This window comes from Dreissena polymorpha, chromosome 9, assembly GCF_020536995.1.
Source record: "Dreissena polymorpha isolate Duluth1 chromosome 9, UMN_Dpol_1.0, whole genome shotgun sequence".
NCBI classification, from domain to species: Eukaryota; Metazoa; Mollusca; class Bivalvia; order Myida; family Dreissenidae; genus Dreissena; species Dreissena polymorpha.
The window spans coordinates 37,754,893-37,769,594 of NC_068363.1; the positions used below are offsets into that span (position 1 = coordinate 37,754,893).

At 37.8% G+C, this 14,702-nt stretch overlaps 1 protein-coding gene and 1 long non-coding RNA gene across 3 annotated transcripts; one reads left to right on the forward strand and one right to left on the reverse strand.

The window, feature by feature from the left end:
* Positions 1 to 1,328: 1,328 nt before the first annotated feature.
* On the forward strand, positions 1,329 to 13,581 carry LOC127845209 (uncharacterized). 2 transcript variants are annotated; one of them, XR_008033109.1, is made up of 6 exons: positions 1,329 to 1,968; positions 3,006 to 3,169; positions 4,136 to 4,301; positions 4,520 to 4,725; positions 5,315 to 5,445; positions 13,533 to 13,581. It is a non-coding gene; the product is annotated as an uncharacterized LOC127845209 (long non-coding RNA). The 2 variants fall into 2 exon arrangements; XR_008033108.1 differs by lacking the exon at positions 13,533 to 13,581 and having other exon boundaries at positions 1,330 to 1,968; positions 5,315 to 5,875.
* On the reverse strand, positions 7,031 to 12,584 carry LOC127845203 (uncharacterized). The gene is made up of 6 exons (XM_052375989.1): positions 12,448 to 12,584; positions 10,749 to 11,046; positions 10,559 to 10,630; positions 9,072 to 9,932; positions 8,215 to 8,346; positions 7,031 to 7,942 (listed from the first exon to the last, which is right to left on the reverse strand). The coding sequence occupies exons 1-6, from the start codon at positions 12,520 to 12,522 to the stop codon at positions 7,878 to 7,880; spliced, it is 1,503 nt and encodes a 500-aa protein (XP_052231949.1). The 5' UTR covers positions 12,523 to 12,584; the 3' UTR covers positions 7,031 to 7,877.
* Positions 13,582 to 14,702: the final 1,121 nt, after the last annotated feature.

Genomic DNA, 14,702 nt, shown 5'->3' on the forward strand with positions numbered 1-14,702 from the left:
TAAGATCGCATGCATTAAATTAAGAAATATGACTTTTAAATGTACGATAAATCTTGCAAAAACTTGCGAGTTTTAATGCAACTCTTTGGAACTATTTTATTGCCCATTTACGCAGATAGAATCATTCCACGCACTTTACAAATGTAAACAATCGAACCTAATGTTTATTAAGTGACGTAGGGAATTGCTTCGACGTGTGTATTTATGTTGGTTTCTTAACATAAAAAAGCCATATCAATGTTATAATAATGAATTAAGACTGATATAAGATATCATGGTATGAGATGGTTTTCTTTAATGCAGTGAATGCGATGTAACCGTCGTGCAAGAGATTGTTTAGTATACTGTAACCTCAATGATGAACGCTTGGTATGATCAAGACATGAATGAGACGCTTTCATAACAATAGTCCGTTCTGAGCCCAACACAGAGGTGAATGTAATGTAACCGTCATGCAAGAGATTGTGTTGAACAGGTCAAAAGAGTTAGCTAAAATATGGTAACTGACCAATTATCTACAACTCATCTTGCTAGATATCTACCTGTTGTTTATAAAAAAATATATAGAGCTATTATATTCGATAGTTTACATGACTGTCACAGTCCTCTAAGCCGAAACGATCTGTAAAACAAAATTGTGTCGTATGAACGAATCTGCACTAAAACTACATTTAGATTTACATTGTGCATCGAATCATTTATGTCGTCAGCTGTCAAAACGAAAGTACGGTTGATATTCAAAGGCACTATTTTTCTCTGTCCCGGATATTGTTTAATTATGTTGATGCTGCATTTACAAATATAAGTGTATATGAAGTGAAAACACCGAAAATAAACAACGGTTCTGTTAGACACCTATCTGGGGGGTTTTACCTTATATAACAGACGCCGAATATCTGCGTCATCCCACACCAAACTAGGCTGTTTTTCCCCTCTCCGGACCACAAAATTCCCCCTTAAACTTTTTACCAATTTAGCATTAAAAGTAAGACTCTTAACATTTTCCCTCTGACATTAAGGAAAAAACGCGCACAATTTCCCCCAAAGTGGAAAATCGCGCGTAAAATTTCCCCCGCATAAGGGCTAAAGGCCTCATCCCCCACAACCCAAAAAAAACCTGCCTATAAACATAGCACATACTGTTAGATGCGCGTAATATCACTTTAACCTATAAAACAGAAGTGTTTCTTGTAATCGAGGATTAAATTTCACATCATTTATGTAGGTTTGAAAATCTTTCCCGACAATTATTTTATTATATACTTAATAATTGCTACTTGACCTTTTATGTAGTCATGGCAAGTTTAAAAATCATCTTACAACAAATATATTTATTATCTGGAATGCCCCCCAAAACCGCTCAATTGCAGCATTTGTTGCAAACGCGTAGAGCCCAAAGATCGGCGGTAATTGAAAACAGATGGAAATAAGCAGCTAATAAAATATCTAAGAAAAGTCCTATTAATAACTCATTAAATCTCAGAAATAGATGTTCTTCACAATTCCTGCAGACTCAAATATCAAATCGAAATGTCTAAAAGAATGATTTCAACGGAAAGGAGATCCTGTCGGCTGTGCCGTTAAATCTTTCCCTGCTGAAAAGGGAAATAATAAACACATTCTTAACATTCAATCAGCAGGGAACAGCCATACGTTATGTCCGACTGAAGGAACACTCAGTCATTTCTTTGTCTGAGGCGGCCAGAATTCATGTTTTGCCCAAACAAACATTTTACGGAAAAAAAGATTCAAGTTGCTGCAAAAGTCACATCTTGAATGGCAAAGTCGTGGCAGACGTCTTACAAAACACTATCACCGGCAAACTGAGATCGCACACAGTCCTGTCTGATAATGATATCGTAAGTCTTCTTGACGCTCTGTATGATCTGATCAGAACCAATCAACGGAGCTGTCTAGACTTCGATGACCTTTCTGCCATGAGTGACGAAGATAATTCAAACTTTACAGGTAAAGGTAACATATTAAGTTATAAACATGTTATATCGAACATACTGAATGTCAAACGCACATTGAAAAGGGGTATGCTTCTATTGCAAGAGTATTCTTCAAATAACAAGGTTTATTTTATGCTTTCCGGTGATTTATAGAGAAATATCAGTGACTTAAAACTGATAATTTCACTGTTTCAAACAGTGAAAATTGTCAGTGAGAATTATCGATAATTTTCACTGTTAACTGTGAAATGACGTCATTTTTTTACGAAATAACGTCATTATCCCAGCGAAATTCTTATGTCAAACTCTTTAACAATGCACATAAACTGTGGAAAAAAGCATAAAATAAAAAGAAAATTTAATGGATTCGGTGGAATATCGATTTTAATTCAGTCGTGATCATAGAAAATTTATATTTTCACTCGTGGCTGTGCCACTCGTGAAAATATCATAAACTATGATGACTCGTGAATTAAAATCGATAATTAACCGACTCCAACAAATATCCTCTATATAGTATGTTCTGGTATCGATATGCATTAAAACGACCAATGAATGTGTAGACTTCTTGTATTTTACTCGTGTGTATTTTAAAGACAAATTCACAGAACCTTTATAAATATACAAAAGGTCCTTTCACACCACAGTACATTCACAAGATCAAGGTTGTAATCCTGACCGACACGTGTTGCTGTTATTATCATCGCATGCTGTGATTCTGTTCAACGCGTGCCATGACTCCACCGTGTGTGTTGACCCTAATAAACATATGCTGTGATACTGTTTATCATTATCACGTCGGACTGGGATCACGGTCACCATGTGCTGTGATCCTGATCAACACGTGTAGTGATCTCTTGGTGACCTCATGGTTATGTTCACTCAGATCGTGGCTATTGATGTGCCAATACAATTCAAAACATCACTTTAAACCTACTGTGAATCCTGATCGCCATGGGTTAATCAAAACACTTGAGTATCTAATAACACTACTAACCGTTACAGTTTCATACTATCCAGTCATTGACCAATGCTCTTTATGTAACACAGATCTTACAAAAACACAGTCTGATGATCTGATGCTAAATGTTACCGACAAACGGACGACAAAGTCAAGGTCCATCAGATCTTGTGTTGCGGTGTTGCTCGTGAAATTGATTGCGGCTGTAGGAAACGCCTTACTAGGCACTCTTTTCGGCACGAAAAAAGCGCAGGTGAAATTCAGTTATCATAATTATTATATTAAAATCAAGTTGCGTACGTGATTTAAAATATTTCGCTGTATTATTAATTACACAGTAACTTAAATTGTATGGCATATAAACACTCAGAAAATTAATACCATACGAGAGCGATTCTCAAATATGGTATTAAGTAGCTGAGGGTGTATATCCCATACACCCTAAGTTACTAACTGTGTAACGAATATATGTCACCAACTACCTTTGATTTGTTACATTTTATTCGTTCTAAAGCCACGCCGGTCTAGTTTAAATGATTTTTTTACAGACAACAATTATCGATCAGTTGTCATTTCGAAGAGTATTGGAATTACACGGGTGTGTGAAAAATACAATACGTTCACGTGACCGCACTTAGCCAATCAGATTGAGTCATTTTGTAAGAGGTGAGATATATATGCTTTCCAAAAGCCGATATATATTCCAAAATTAAACCTGAATAAAAATAATCACACTACACTAAACAGGTACGACGGGCAATTACCTCTGCCATATCATCCCTCATGAAGTCATTTGTGCCTTTAAACATTGGATTCCAACATGTGTTAAGAGATGTAATAATTGAACAGCAGACAACAGCACTTGCTACGCAGTTATTCAACCCGGAACGCAAACACGGGAGTCTTGTTCTTGATGGAACTTACATTAATGTGTGTTGTTCTGAGAACATTCATGTGCGTAAAGTGTCGTTCCTGATTAGCCTATGCAGTCCGCACAGGCTAATCAGGGACGACACTTTCCGTTTTAAAGGTATTTTTAGTTTCAGGGAAGTCCCTCCTTACCGAAAATCAAGTCTACGCAGAAAGTGTCGTCCCTGATTAGCCTGTGCGGACTGCACAGGCTAATCTGGGACGACACTTTACGCACATGAATTAAGCCCAGCTTTCTCAGAACAAGACACATTTACATCCAAAAGAGCGGCAACATTTCATTCTCCAGAAGAGCATACTCCATGCACAAACACAGGCCTCTAGTTAAGCCAATGATGATAGTGTCTACAACACGCTACATTGGCAGTATCGTGGGAACTTACCTAGCTGATGACCGGAACTCGGACGCTAACATTCTCAAACACATCATCTCTCGCAACACTTATGATTTCAAGGTATGTTTTGAATATTTAGCACAAATATATACAATGTATTTGCAACTGAATTGATGTGTATTAGCTTATAAATTTTAACACCGAGCATTTAATTGTTTAAGCTTTTACACCCTTTATTTTTGATCAGCACAATTCACATTAAGCGAAATATATAGCTCTTGTTTAACGACTTGTAGCGTGACGGTAAATGCTAAAATGAACTATTATATGTATTGTAGAACTGGATTCGTGACGGTGATATTGTCTTGGTGGACAGAGGTTTCCGCGACGCTGGTCCGCTACTAGCCGGGTGGACAGAGGTTTCCGCGACGCTGGTTCGCTACTTGCCGATTTGGGTATCACCATGTAAATGCCTTAATTTATGCCGAGAGGATCCATCCAGCACACGACGGAAGAATCAAATAATTCTCGACTTGTTACCAAGGTAATTGCTAATGTTTATGACCCATCTACACAGTTAATCATATTGTGTCAAACGTGTGTATTTCACTCTGGTGTATCTGTCCGTTTGTTTTGCGCTGTAAATGAGTATTTTTTCTTAGACGCAATGTTTTTTGTAAGATCAAGCGGTCTTAATAGTATAACTTTTAATTATACAATGTTCACACTGCAATAAGACACTCCAACCCGTTTTGCAATAAAAATTTTGCAAATAAATTTGCGATGATTTTATTGCAAAACGGGTTTTATGCAAAACGGGTTGTTGTAAAATCAAATTGCAATAAGACACCCCAACCCGTTTTTGAATATATTTATTGCAAAATGGGTTTATTGCACATCGGGTTGTTACATAGCTCTCATGTCAATCTAGAACTGAGAAACACAATAAAATCAAAAACATTTATTTCTTTATTAATTAAGATTCAAAAAGTTTAATTAAAATTTAAAAATTTTATAAATTTGTAAAGCCCATATAAGCCTTGTCCCAAATACACACAGATGACTATGGCAGTCCCAGATCGTCCCTGATCGCCCGGATATTGATCCAATAAAATCCGATGACTTTTTTTTAGCTTTTTAAGCGTCTACGGTCTTCCAAAGACGTTCAACCCGGCGACAACACCGAATCCACAATGACCAGTCCGTACCTACACGGAAGCTTCACCCAACAAACACAGCGGCAACACGGACTGTCCCAGCAGAGGTACGTTCTATTACGGACGAACACTGCATAGACACGTAGTGCCACGGGTAAACACGAAATCTTCACGGACCATCCCGGACTTTTACGACAATGACGCGAACAAACATGGCAGCGATACGGAACAATCACGTCTGCCCCGGCGGGATAATAACTTGTATAAAATAAAGTTGATTTCCGATGATGCCATCAGTCTGCAATCAGATCTCTAACGCTTAATATGGAATGCTACTTTTTACATTGAAATGTTTTCAATCGATATGACACTTATGACATTTGACATAACATTTTCATTTTTATTATGATCACACAGAGCATAATAGTCAAATACTATTATGAAATGATGTTTCCTCCTTAAATTTCGTATAATATTAGTCCGCATATTATTGTTCACAATTATACTACAATTACAATAAAATGACATGTTCATAGACTATTTTGTTCAATCACGATGTTCACATCATGTCGTCCTGCCAGGACACAGAGTTTCATCTGCTGAAAAGTAGAACGGCATTGATGCGTCGTCGTTAGGTAAAGATTAAGGATCGTGTAGAAACAACACGCCTATGTCGATGGTTGCCTTCAGTTCACTGTTGTTGAACACTTGAGCATGACAGGCTTATATATGGCTGCCTACTTCAACCCAAATGAATATGTAGCAGGTATTGACAAGGTTCATGTGTATTATAGAATGGTAACCATTGTAGTTGTAGTGCAAGGGTCAATCACGCTGAGGACACTGTTTGCAGATGTGCCAACCGATCACAGCACAAGCACAATTGTGCAGCTGCTAAGGGTCGCCGAACTGCTTTGCGATGTTCTCTCATTCATGTTTTCGGAACAGCGAATTAGTTCATCAATAAACTCTTTAAGTATCGCATCGCAGACCGGATGATGATCTAGGAGTTGGTGTTGTGTGCGAAGCCATACATCAGAGAGTGGTGTCCCCTAAAGCTAGGTACCGCAATGTTATTGCCAACTTAATTCCAACTGACAGATGCTTCTCGTAGCTTGGACTTCTTCAGCTTGATTCTGTCTCCAATGCGTATCAGAATGTCTTGGTATGTCTGATTGCCCATGCGCAGGAAATTAAAGAAGCCATTGGCGTCTTCTTCCTTATGTTCGTCCAGCAACGGAGCGTATTGACCAAGGTCTGGACTTCTGGTAAGCAATGTTCTGACCATCTAGGTCAGAAAATGGCCTACCAAAACAACAGTCCTAGATCAATACTCTCAGCTGATGAAGGAACCGAATACAAAAGACGTCAATGGCTTCTTTGGTTTCCTCCATGGGCTATCAGACATACCAAGAGATTCTGACACGAAATTGAGACCGATCCAAGCCAAAGCAGCCAACCAAGAGAAGCATCTGTCAGTTGGAATTAAGTTGGCAATAACATTGCGGTACCTAGTATTAGGGAACAATAACCACTATCAGATGTATGGCTTCGTACACTGCACCAACTCCAAGATTATCATCAGGTCTGCGATGTGATACTGATAGAGTTTGTTGATAAACTACTTCGCTGTCCTGAAAACATGAATGGGAGAACATCGACAAGCAGTTCGGCGACCTTTACCAGCTACACAACTGTGCTTGTGTTTTGGTCGGGAAGCAAATCGACATACAATGTCCTCAGCGTGATTGATCCTTGCACTATAACTACAAGGGTGAACCTTCCATAATCCATTTGACCTTGGTCGACACCTGCTATAGATTCATTTGGGTTGAAGTAGGCAGCGATAATTCATCCTGTGGTTTTCAAGTGTTCAACATCATCAATGGAATGGTATGCCTGTTTGCCTGATCCTGAATCTTCACTTCGCTATGGCCATAAAAATGCGAGTGTTGTTGATGAGTTGGACAATTGTCACAACATCAAACCAGGACAATGACAAAACGAAAACACGCCCATAGACGTGTTTTCGGATATCTTTGAACGCAATCAAAACGGAAACAAATAACCAACGCGAATATCGTCGGGCCTACTTCAGCTTAGAAGCCGGGTCCGTGTCCAAATTTTAAGACATGATATGATACTTATATGTGCAAGATTGTATGCTGTGTGATAATAACAAACTGAAAATATTATGCAATTAAGAGTCACATAAAAATGAAAGTTTCGAGGATACACTTTTGAGATCTGATTGTAAAATAATGGATTCACCGAAAACCAACCTGATGGTAAGTGTCTCTGCCGTGTAGTTCTGAGTGTTCCGTGTTGTTTGCGTAATGGTGCCGGGTATGTCCGTGTTTGTACGTGTGGCGGTTAGGTGCCGTGTTGTCACCGACGTTATGATCTTGGTAAAACTTTTTACGCTTAGAAACCAACCAGTCCACGGATCGTCCCGGATCTTGATCCGGGTGTATTCGTGATGATCCGGAACTGCCGTAACCAACCGTGCTTATATGAGACTGGGGCTTAATTTAAATGTCTAAATGTCGACGTCGGGAAGGTGAAGGCTGGAGCTGTCCCGGCAATCAGGTACTCCAATCATCTCTGAAATACATTAACGGCAACATTAATACAGACCATCTTTGAATATCGTCGTATTTACACGCCCAAGCGATCCTAATAGTACATGTATATTTTTAGTTTTAAGTAAAAAGCACATTATGCTACACAATTTAAACATATCGCGCAATATAAATATAAAATAATGCAATGCAACCGATGAAAAACGAATGTACTTTATAATTGTTTTTATTATTTTTCAAATGCTTCACGCATTAATTGTACATGACTACTCGTTTCGAATGGACCACGCGTACCTAAGAATTCCTTCACTGTCCTTGGTGATCTGCGAGCCTTGACGGCGGACGTTGGGACCATCGCGGAGTGGTTTATGTTGTCGACGACATCCATCTCAAACAGACTAGCCTTCACTGTGCTTTCGGCAAAAGCTAAAAATAGGTGCCAAACAATGTCAACATTTTTAAGTCGATGCAGTTTCACATGGTAAAGTGGATAAGGTGTACACCTCCCCACTTAAGGGTCTCTAGATCCTTCCGAGCGGCGTTCTTCGAAAACTGGGCTTAATGCATTTGCGTAAGTTGTCGTCCCGGTTTTGCCAGTGCATTACGCATCGACAAATGAGGGACGACGCGTTTCGCTTTTATGGAATTTTACGTTCAAATACTAGTAAGTATATTCTTAGCTACACTCCAGTTCAGGCGAGAGTTACCTCCCAGATAAGCTAGTGCAGTACACACAGGCTAAACTGGGACAACACTTTACGTACTCGCATTAAGCCTAATTTTTTCAAACCGAGGCTCCTTTCTAAGACCCGGAGCTCCAAGTGCTTGTGCTAGTGCTCCAAGCTGTGCAAAGAGCTGACAGGTTTCTGGGCATGGGCCTGAACTCCGATGTGATCAAGCACATGTATAAAAATGACATTCATTTATGCATATTTCTGAGATAAGTTCCCCCAAAAAAGGTGGACAAAATACTAGTTATATGTAGAAATAAAAGTATTTTTTTGTCAATAGTATTTGCCTTGGCAGGAAAGATACGAAGAACTAATGTCCAGTTTGTTATTTTTAAGTAAAATGTTTCCTTCGTTTAAAGCAACACAACAGTATGTTTACCATCAATAATTTCATCGCATAATTATGCCAACAAATCTTACCGCTTAACACGCTTGAAGATACGGAAACGTTGCCGGTTTCCTTGACAACCTGTTCGTAGCTGATGTCGAAATTGTCGCCCTGTTCCTTCAGGACGATCTCGGATGAGGCCTTGATGACGTTCATGGCGTTGGATTCTTTGATGATGTCGGTATCAATAACAACGCGTTCGTTGGTGTTGTCTGTGTCAACGACAACGTGTTCGTGGGTGGTGTCGGTATCAATTACCACGAGTTCGTTGGCGGTGTCGGTATCAATAAAAACGCGTTCGTTGGTGTTGTCGGTATCAACAACCACGCGTTCGTTGGTGGTGTCGGTATCAATCACAACCTGTTCGTTGGTGGTGTCGGTATCAACAATCACGCATTCGTTGTTGGTGTCGGTATCAATGACCACGTGTTCGTTGGTGGTGTCGGTATCAATGACCACGCGCTCATTGGTGGTGTCGGTATCAGTGACAACCTGTTCCTTGGTGGTGTCGGTATCAATGACAACCTTTTCGTTGGTGGTGTCGGTATCAATGACAACATGTTCGTTGGTGGTGTCGGTAACAATGATCACGCCTTCGTTGGTGGTGTCGGTATCAATGACAACGCGTTCGTTGGTGGTGTCGGTAACAATGATCACGCATTCGTTGGTGGTGTCGGTATCAATGACCACGTGTTGGTTGGTGGTGTCGGTATCAATGACCACGTGTTGGTTGGTGGTGTCGGTATCCTTGATAACGTGTTTGCCGGTTGTTTCCACATTGCTGTCGTTTCTCTTCAGCAAGTTCTCCGCTGACTCTTTCGTTAGGTACGTAACGCTGGCTTCCTTGATCAGATGTGCCACAGAGTTGCGGATGACTGTAGTCACGAATTCATCTAATTGAAACATAAGAACGGTGTAATTATACAAGAAGTTATAGTGCCTTTGATTTTATTATACAATCGATGATATCGTCGATTATTTTAAACATCAACAACAACGAGGACGACAATAATAATAAAAATAATGCTAATTATAATACTAATAATACAACTACTACTACTTATAATAATAATAATTATAACAATTACATAAATTACAATAATAATGATAATAACACACAAAATAATTATAAAAATAACAATAATAATAATTAAAATGATGATGATGATGATGATGATGATGATGATGATGGTGATGATGATGATGATGATGATGATGATGATGATGATGGTGATGGTGGTGGTGGTGGTGGTGGTGATGATGATGATGATGGTGGTGGTGATGATGATGATGATGATGATGATGGTGATGATGATGATGATGATGATGATGATGATGATGATTATGATGATGATGATGATGATGATGATGATGATGATGATGATGATGATGATGATGGTGGTGATGGTGGTGATGGTGATTATTGTTATTATGATAATTATAATAGTAATAACAATGATTATAATGAAAGTAGTCATAATACTAGCTTATTAATTAATAATTCATGAATTTTTAATACCTAGTTCTTCTTCCTTGGGACGGGTTGGAGTGGGTTCGTGAACAACGGCTTTGATTGTGACCTGGCTTGAATCTAGAGGAAAACATTTTTTATAATGTAAGTCATAATGCAAAACCTGTTGTGAACCCCCCAAAAATCGCAAGATTTATCGATCCAAAATCTATTTAGAATTCTTAAAAGCGATTCTTACCGCGACAATTTGGCGAAGAGTTCCGGTTGTTTTCGTCGTTTGAATTCTTTACAACTTGAGTCCGTTGAATTTCGGGACTTGCATCTTCAGCATACAAGGAGGGTTGATTATCGTAAGTTGATTTCTTGACGACCTTCTTTTTGGGGACAGGACTGTCCGCTGCAGGCTGGGACATCTTTTTCGTGATTTCCATATCTCGGGTTCCAGTCTCATTGTGAAGTTGGTCGGCACGCAGGTTTCCCAGATGCTTGTTGTCACGAAAAAACTTCCGCTTGAAGTCATTTTTGAATTTCGCCATCTGATAACATTTTTTTAATTTTAAGTACATATTCATTAAAACATCGTTTATAATAAAAATATAAATGAACATCAAATCGAAGCCCGGGAACGCACATGTTTTGTTTAAATATCGTTACATGTAACCAAACACGGCAGGTCACGATCGGGCAGTGCCTACTACGAGCGCTACTTCTCAAAAGAAACTCTCGTGAAACCTAAAGCCTTATTAAGCAAACACTAGGAAAAGAAAGCAGAAACTGATTATGATAAACTTCTTATACACTTAATTATAAGTCGGCCTCTTTCTGGAGCAACGGGGCCTATTGCATGTGCATTGAGTGTCGATCTAGAATAGCCTATGCAGTCCGCACATGATAATCTGGTACGTCACGTTCCACCAAATTTGGATTTTGCTAAGAAGGCAATTCCTTTACAAGAAATATACCATAAAAGCGGTACGTGTCGTCCCTGATCTGACTGTGTGTACTGCACATGCTATTCTAGTACGACACTACGTACATGCACTCAAACCTTTTTCCCGGAGCTATGTTCAATTATTTTTAACAAAAGCAATTAAATCGGTAAAATATTGCAAAGTTTCTATGCATGCGACAGCATGTGATGCATTTTGAGTACATCGAAAAATCGGGTACATTTCTTAAAAGCTAATAGTTTTTAGCATGAATCGGAGAATTTTGGTGCTCAATGCCTTTACATACTTTCAGTTTGATTGCATTAATTCACAATGTTTAATTTATGCCTAGTGGACTCTCCCATCCTTCTAAATTGGATCAATTTATTTCCAAAAGTAGGGATGTCTAGTATATTTGTTTCTATATTTAGAATTTTTTTTACAGAAATTCCTTTTAGCAAACAGCGCAGACTCTGACGAGACGCGGCATCATGCGGCGTCTCATCTGGGTCAACACTGTTTGCCAAGGCCTTTTTTAGACGCTTTAAGCATAAATGGGTTAATCAATTGTCCACACATCATCCGGTTCCCAAGTTTAATTCATTGAGTCACAAAACTAAAGCAAATGAACTTTTTCGAGCAGTGTATGAAGGAAAACTGACAACAAAGCGATGATAACATTCATAATACAAATACAAATATTCAGTAATGCAATTTTGAGTTGCGTTGAAACATTCCATCAATGATCATTATCAAGTCCATCTTGCGCTTTCAAACAAATAAAGATATTCACAAGCCTTTGCAAGACTCAATACAAACTAGTGAAACTACAATGCATACAGCCTATAGTTTCGAGCAAAACCCTTGGTATTCACGATATTAGTTTAATATATGAACACAACATGGCCTTGTATTATGAAACAGCAAAAGGTGGTTATACCCATTAGTCTTAAACAAAAAAAACGAATCTGGTAGCAAAAAAGCGAGTCGATTTGTTTAAGACATTACCCTGGCATTCATCGACTTCTTAAATTGCACGAGCCACCGGCAGCTGCCGGGCGGTAAACATCCTGACTTCCCCATATTTGTGCAGTTGGTGTATGTGTTGTTCAATGCACTAGCAACGACGTGAAATGACGTCACAGTGGAAGTGACGTTTGCTGTAATTGCGTTACACGCACGCAAGTTGGATATTATTGGATAATAAAAACGGCCTTAGCGTCATTTATTGAAAATAAAGTAATTTAAAGTAAAATAACTTATTTCATATCTAAAAATAAGAAGATTATGTTCCGAAAACTACATCGGAAACAACAAATAATTATTATATACATTCTATCAGACCCAATATTATTTTTTCTTTGTCATCTCCAAATATATATGATAGGAAGGTCGGCCAATGTTTTGTAAGTGAAATTTTTTAGTATAAAAAAGTTGTTTTCCACTTCTATAAGGTTATTAAGAGACAGACATTTTCCAAGTCGAAATTTACCACATGTTTCATTATGTTTAAAGTTATTTTTACGAATATGATAGGAAAAAGCAAAATGTTCGAAAACTCAACCTCACAAAAAGCTTTGTGTGAGCAAAAAATGGGTTCGGTCGAGCTAGTAAAGCAAACCACTTATTGTTTAAAAACTTATTTCATTATCGCGAGCAAGTTATATAGCAATTTCAGTTGTCCTTAAATTAAAATCTTTGTTGCAAGAAACAACATAATTTTGCTGATCAAACATTTAACTTAAAATTCCTTTAATTCTGAGCACAACAAGGTTAAGGTCGTCACTTGTTTTATTCACTCGTTAATATAAATGTATAGTTTAATTAACAAAGTAACAACTAGTGAGGATCTCTTCATACATTCCACCCTACTGTATACAGAAAAGAAACAGAAAGTTTGTTCAAGTCAGTGTAAGATCGTTTGTTATTTCACTCGTGATCATAAAAAAAATAATACTTTAACTCGTGGCTGTGCCACTCGTGAAAATATATTTTCTATGATCACTCGTGAAATAACAAACGATCTTTAATACACTGACATGAACACATATCCTCTATATCTTACAGAACCCATGTTCTCTTTCTTTGTTTAGGAGGATATTGTGTTGTTAATACAACGTCATCAATTTGTGCGTACCTCAAGAAAGAAGCCGAGGAACATCGGAGATTGCGAAAATGTACGGAAATTGCAAAGTTGTAAACATTTCTTCAGATTATGAAACGGGTATATCTTCCATAAATCTGTGTCATGCGAGTTGTGTATCGTGTTATTTCTTAAAAGTTGACCCAGCATTTGTAGAAATATTGCATGACATATACATTTCCAGAAAGGAAATTCATTTCTGCGTTGAGTAAGACCGAGATCGTGAAAATCGCTGCAAAATTAATGAAGTAATGGCTGTTCAAAACGATGCACTCCGTTTTCGGATGATTTTGAGGTGCATACCTTGTGATATATATATATTTGATAGTGAAATTATTATTTTTTTCAGAAAAGTTAATTTTTCGTTATATTATGATTATTTATCATTCAAAATGATGTTTTCACTAATTAATATCATAGCCACACGCTAACCACCTGTGGTTTTGTCAGGAGAAATTAAAGAGGTTCTTGACTTAACTCTTCAGTAGTCAGTACATTAATTACATAAGGTTAGTCACTTATGCCCTCAATATTTCGCAGATAGAGCCTTTACAGCAGTCAATAATATATATATATATATATATATATATATATATATATATAGCGAAACGTAATTTCCTTTGCTACATAACCACATTTTCAATAAAGCATTTAATAACAAGTTCGGCCTGTTTTGATTCCTTCTATTAAATAAGCAGTAAAAACATAGTAGAATACTGTACAATATTAGAAATATATTATTAGAAATATATTTTAGAAATCAACTGATTTTCGCAGATAATGTAGCGGGTATGCTTCCAAACTTCGGACGCCGTGTTTTATCAATACTTCAATACCTGTTTAATTTAACAAAACTCACTTGATTAAGTAACCGCTTGAGCCTCTAGAATCTTCCATTATGGGCTCAGTCTTGTAGAATATATCAGAGCATATGCGCTTTTATATGAAAAACGTCGAACGCATGTTTTTCGTGCCAAATTAATAAAAGTAATTAAATACATTATTGTTGTTAATACAAATGACTGAGGAATTTTTAAGACTGTTTCCTTTGTACATTTTCACGAAAATTCATCATTCACAAAATTACAGCTTTCGCTTAGGAAATTCGGTGCGAGTAAAG

What these genes read in the sequence shown, in the direction of transcription:
- LOC127845203 (XM_052375989.1), bottom strand. Translation starts at nt 12,522, where the DNA reads ATGGGGAAGTCAGGATGTTTACCGCCCGGCAGCTGCCGGTGGCTCGTG. An exon ending in AGAAGTCGATGAATGCCAGG is followed by an intron (nt 11,047 to 12,447) that starts GTAATGTCTTAA and finishes AAATGTTATCAG; the next exon opens with ATGGCGAAATTCAAAAATGA. An exon ending in CTCTTCGCCAAATTGTCGCG is followed by an intron (nt 10,631 to 10,748) that starts GTAAGAATCGCT and finishes GTTTTCCTCTAG; the next exon opens with ATTCAAGCCAGGTCACAATC.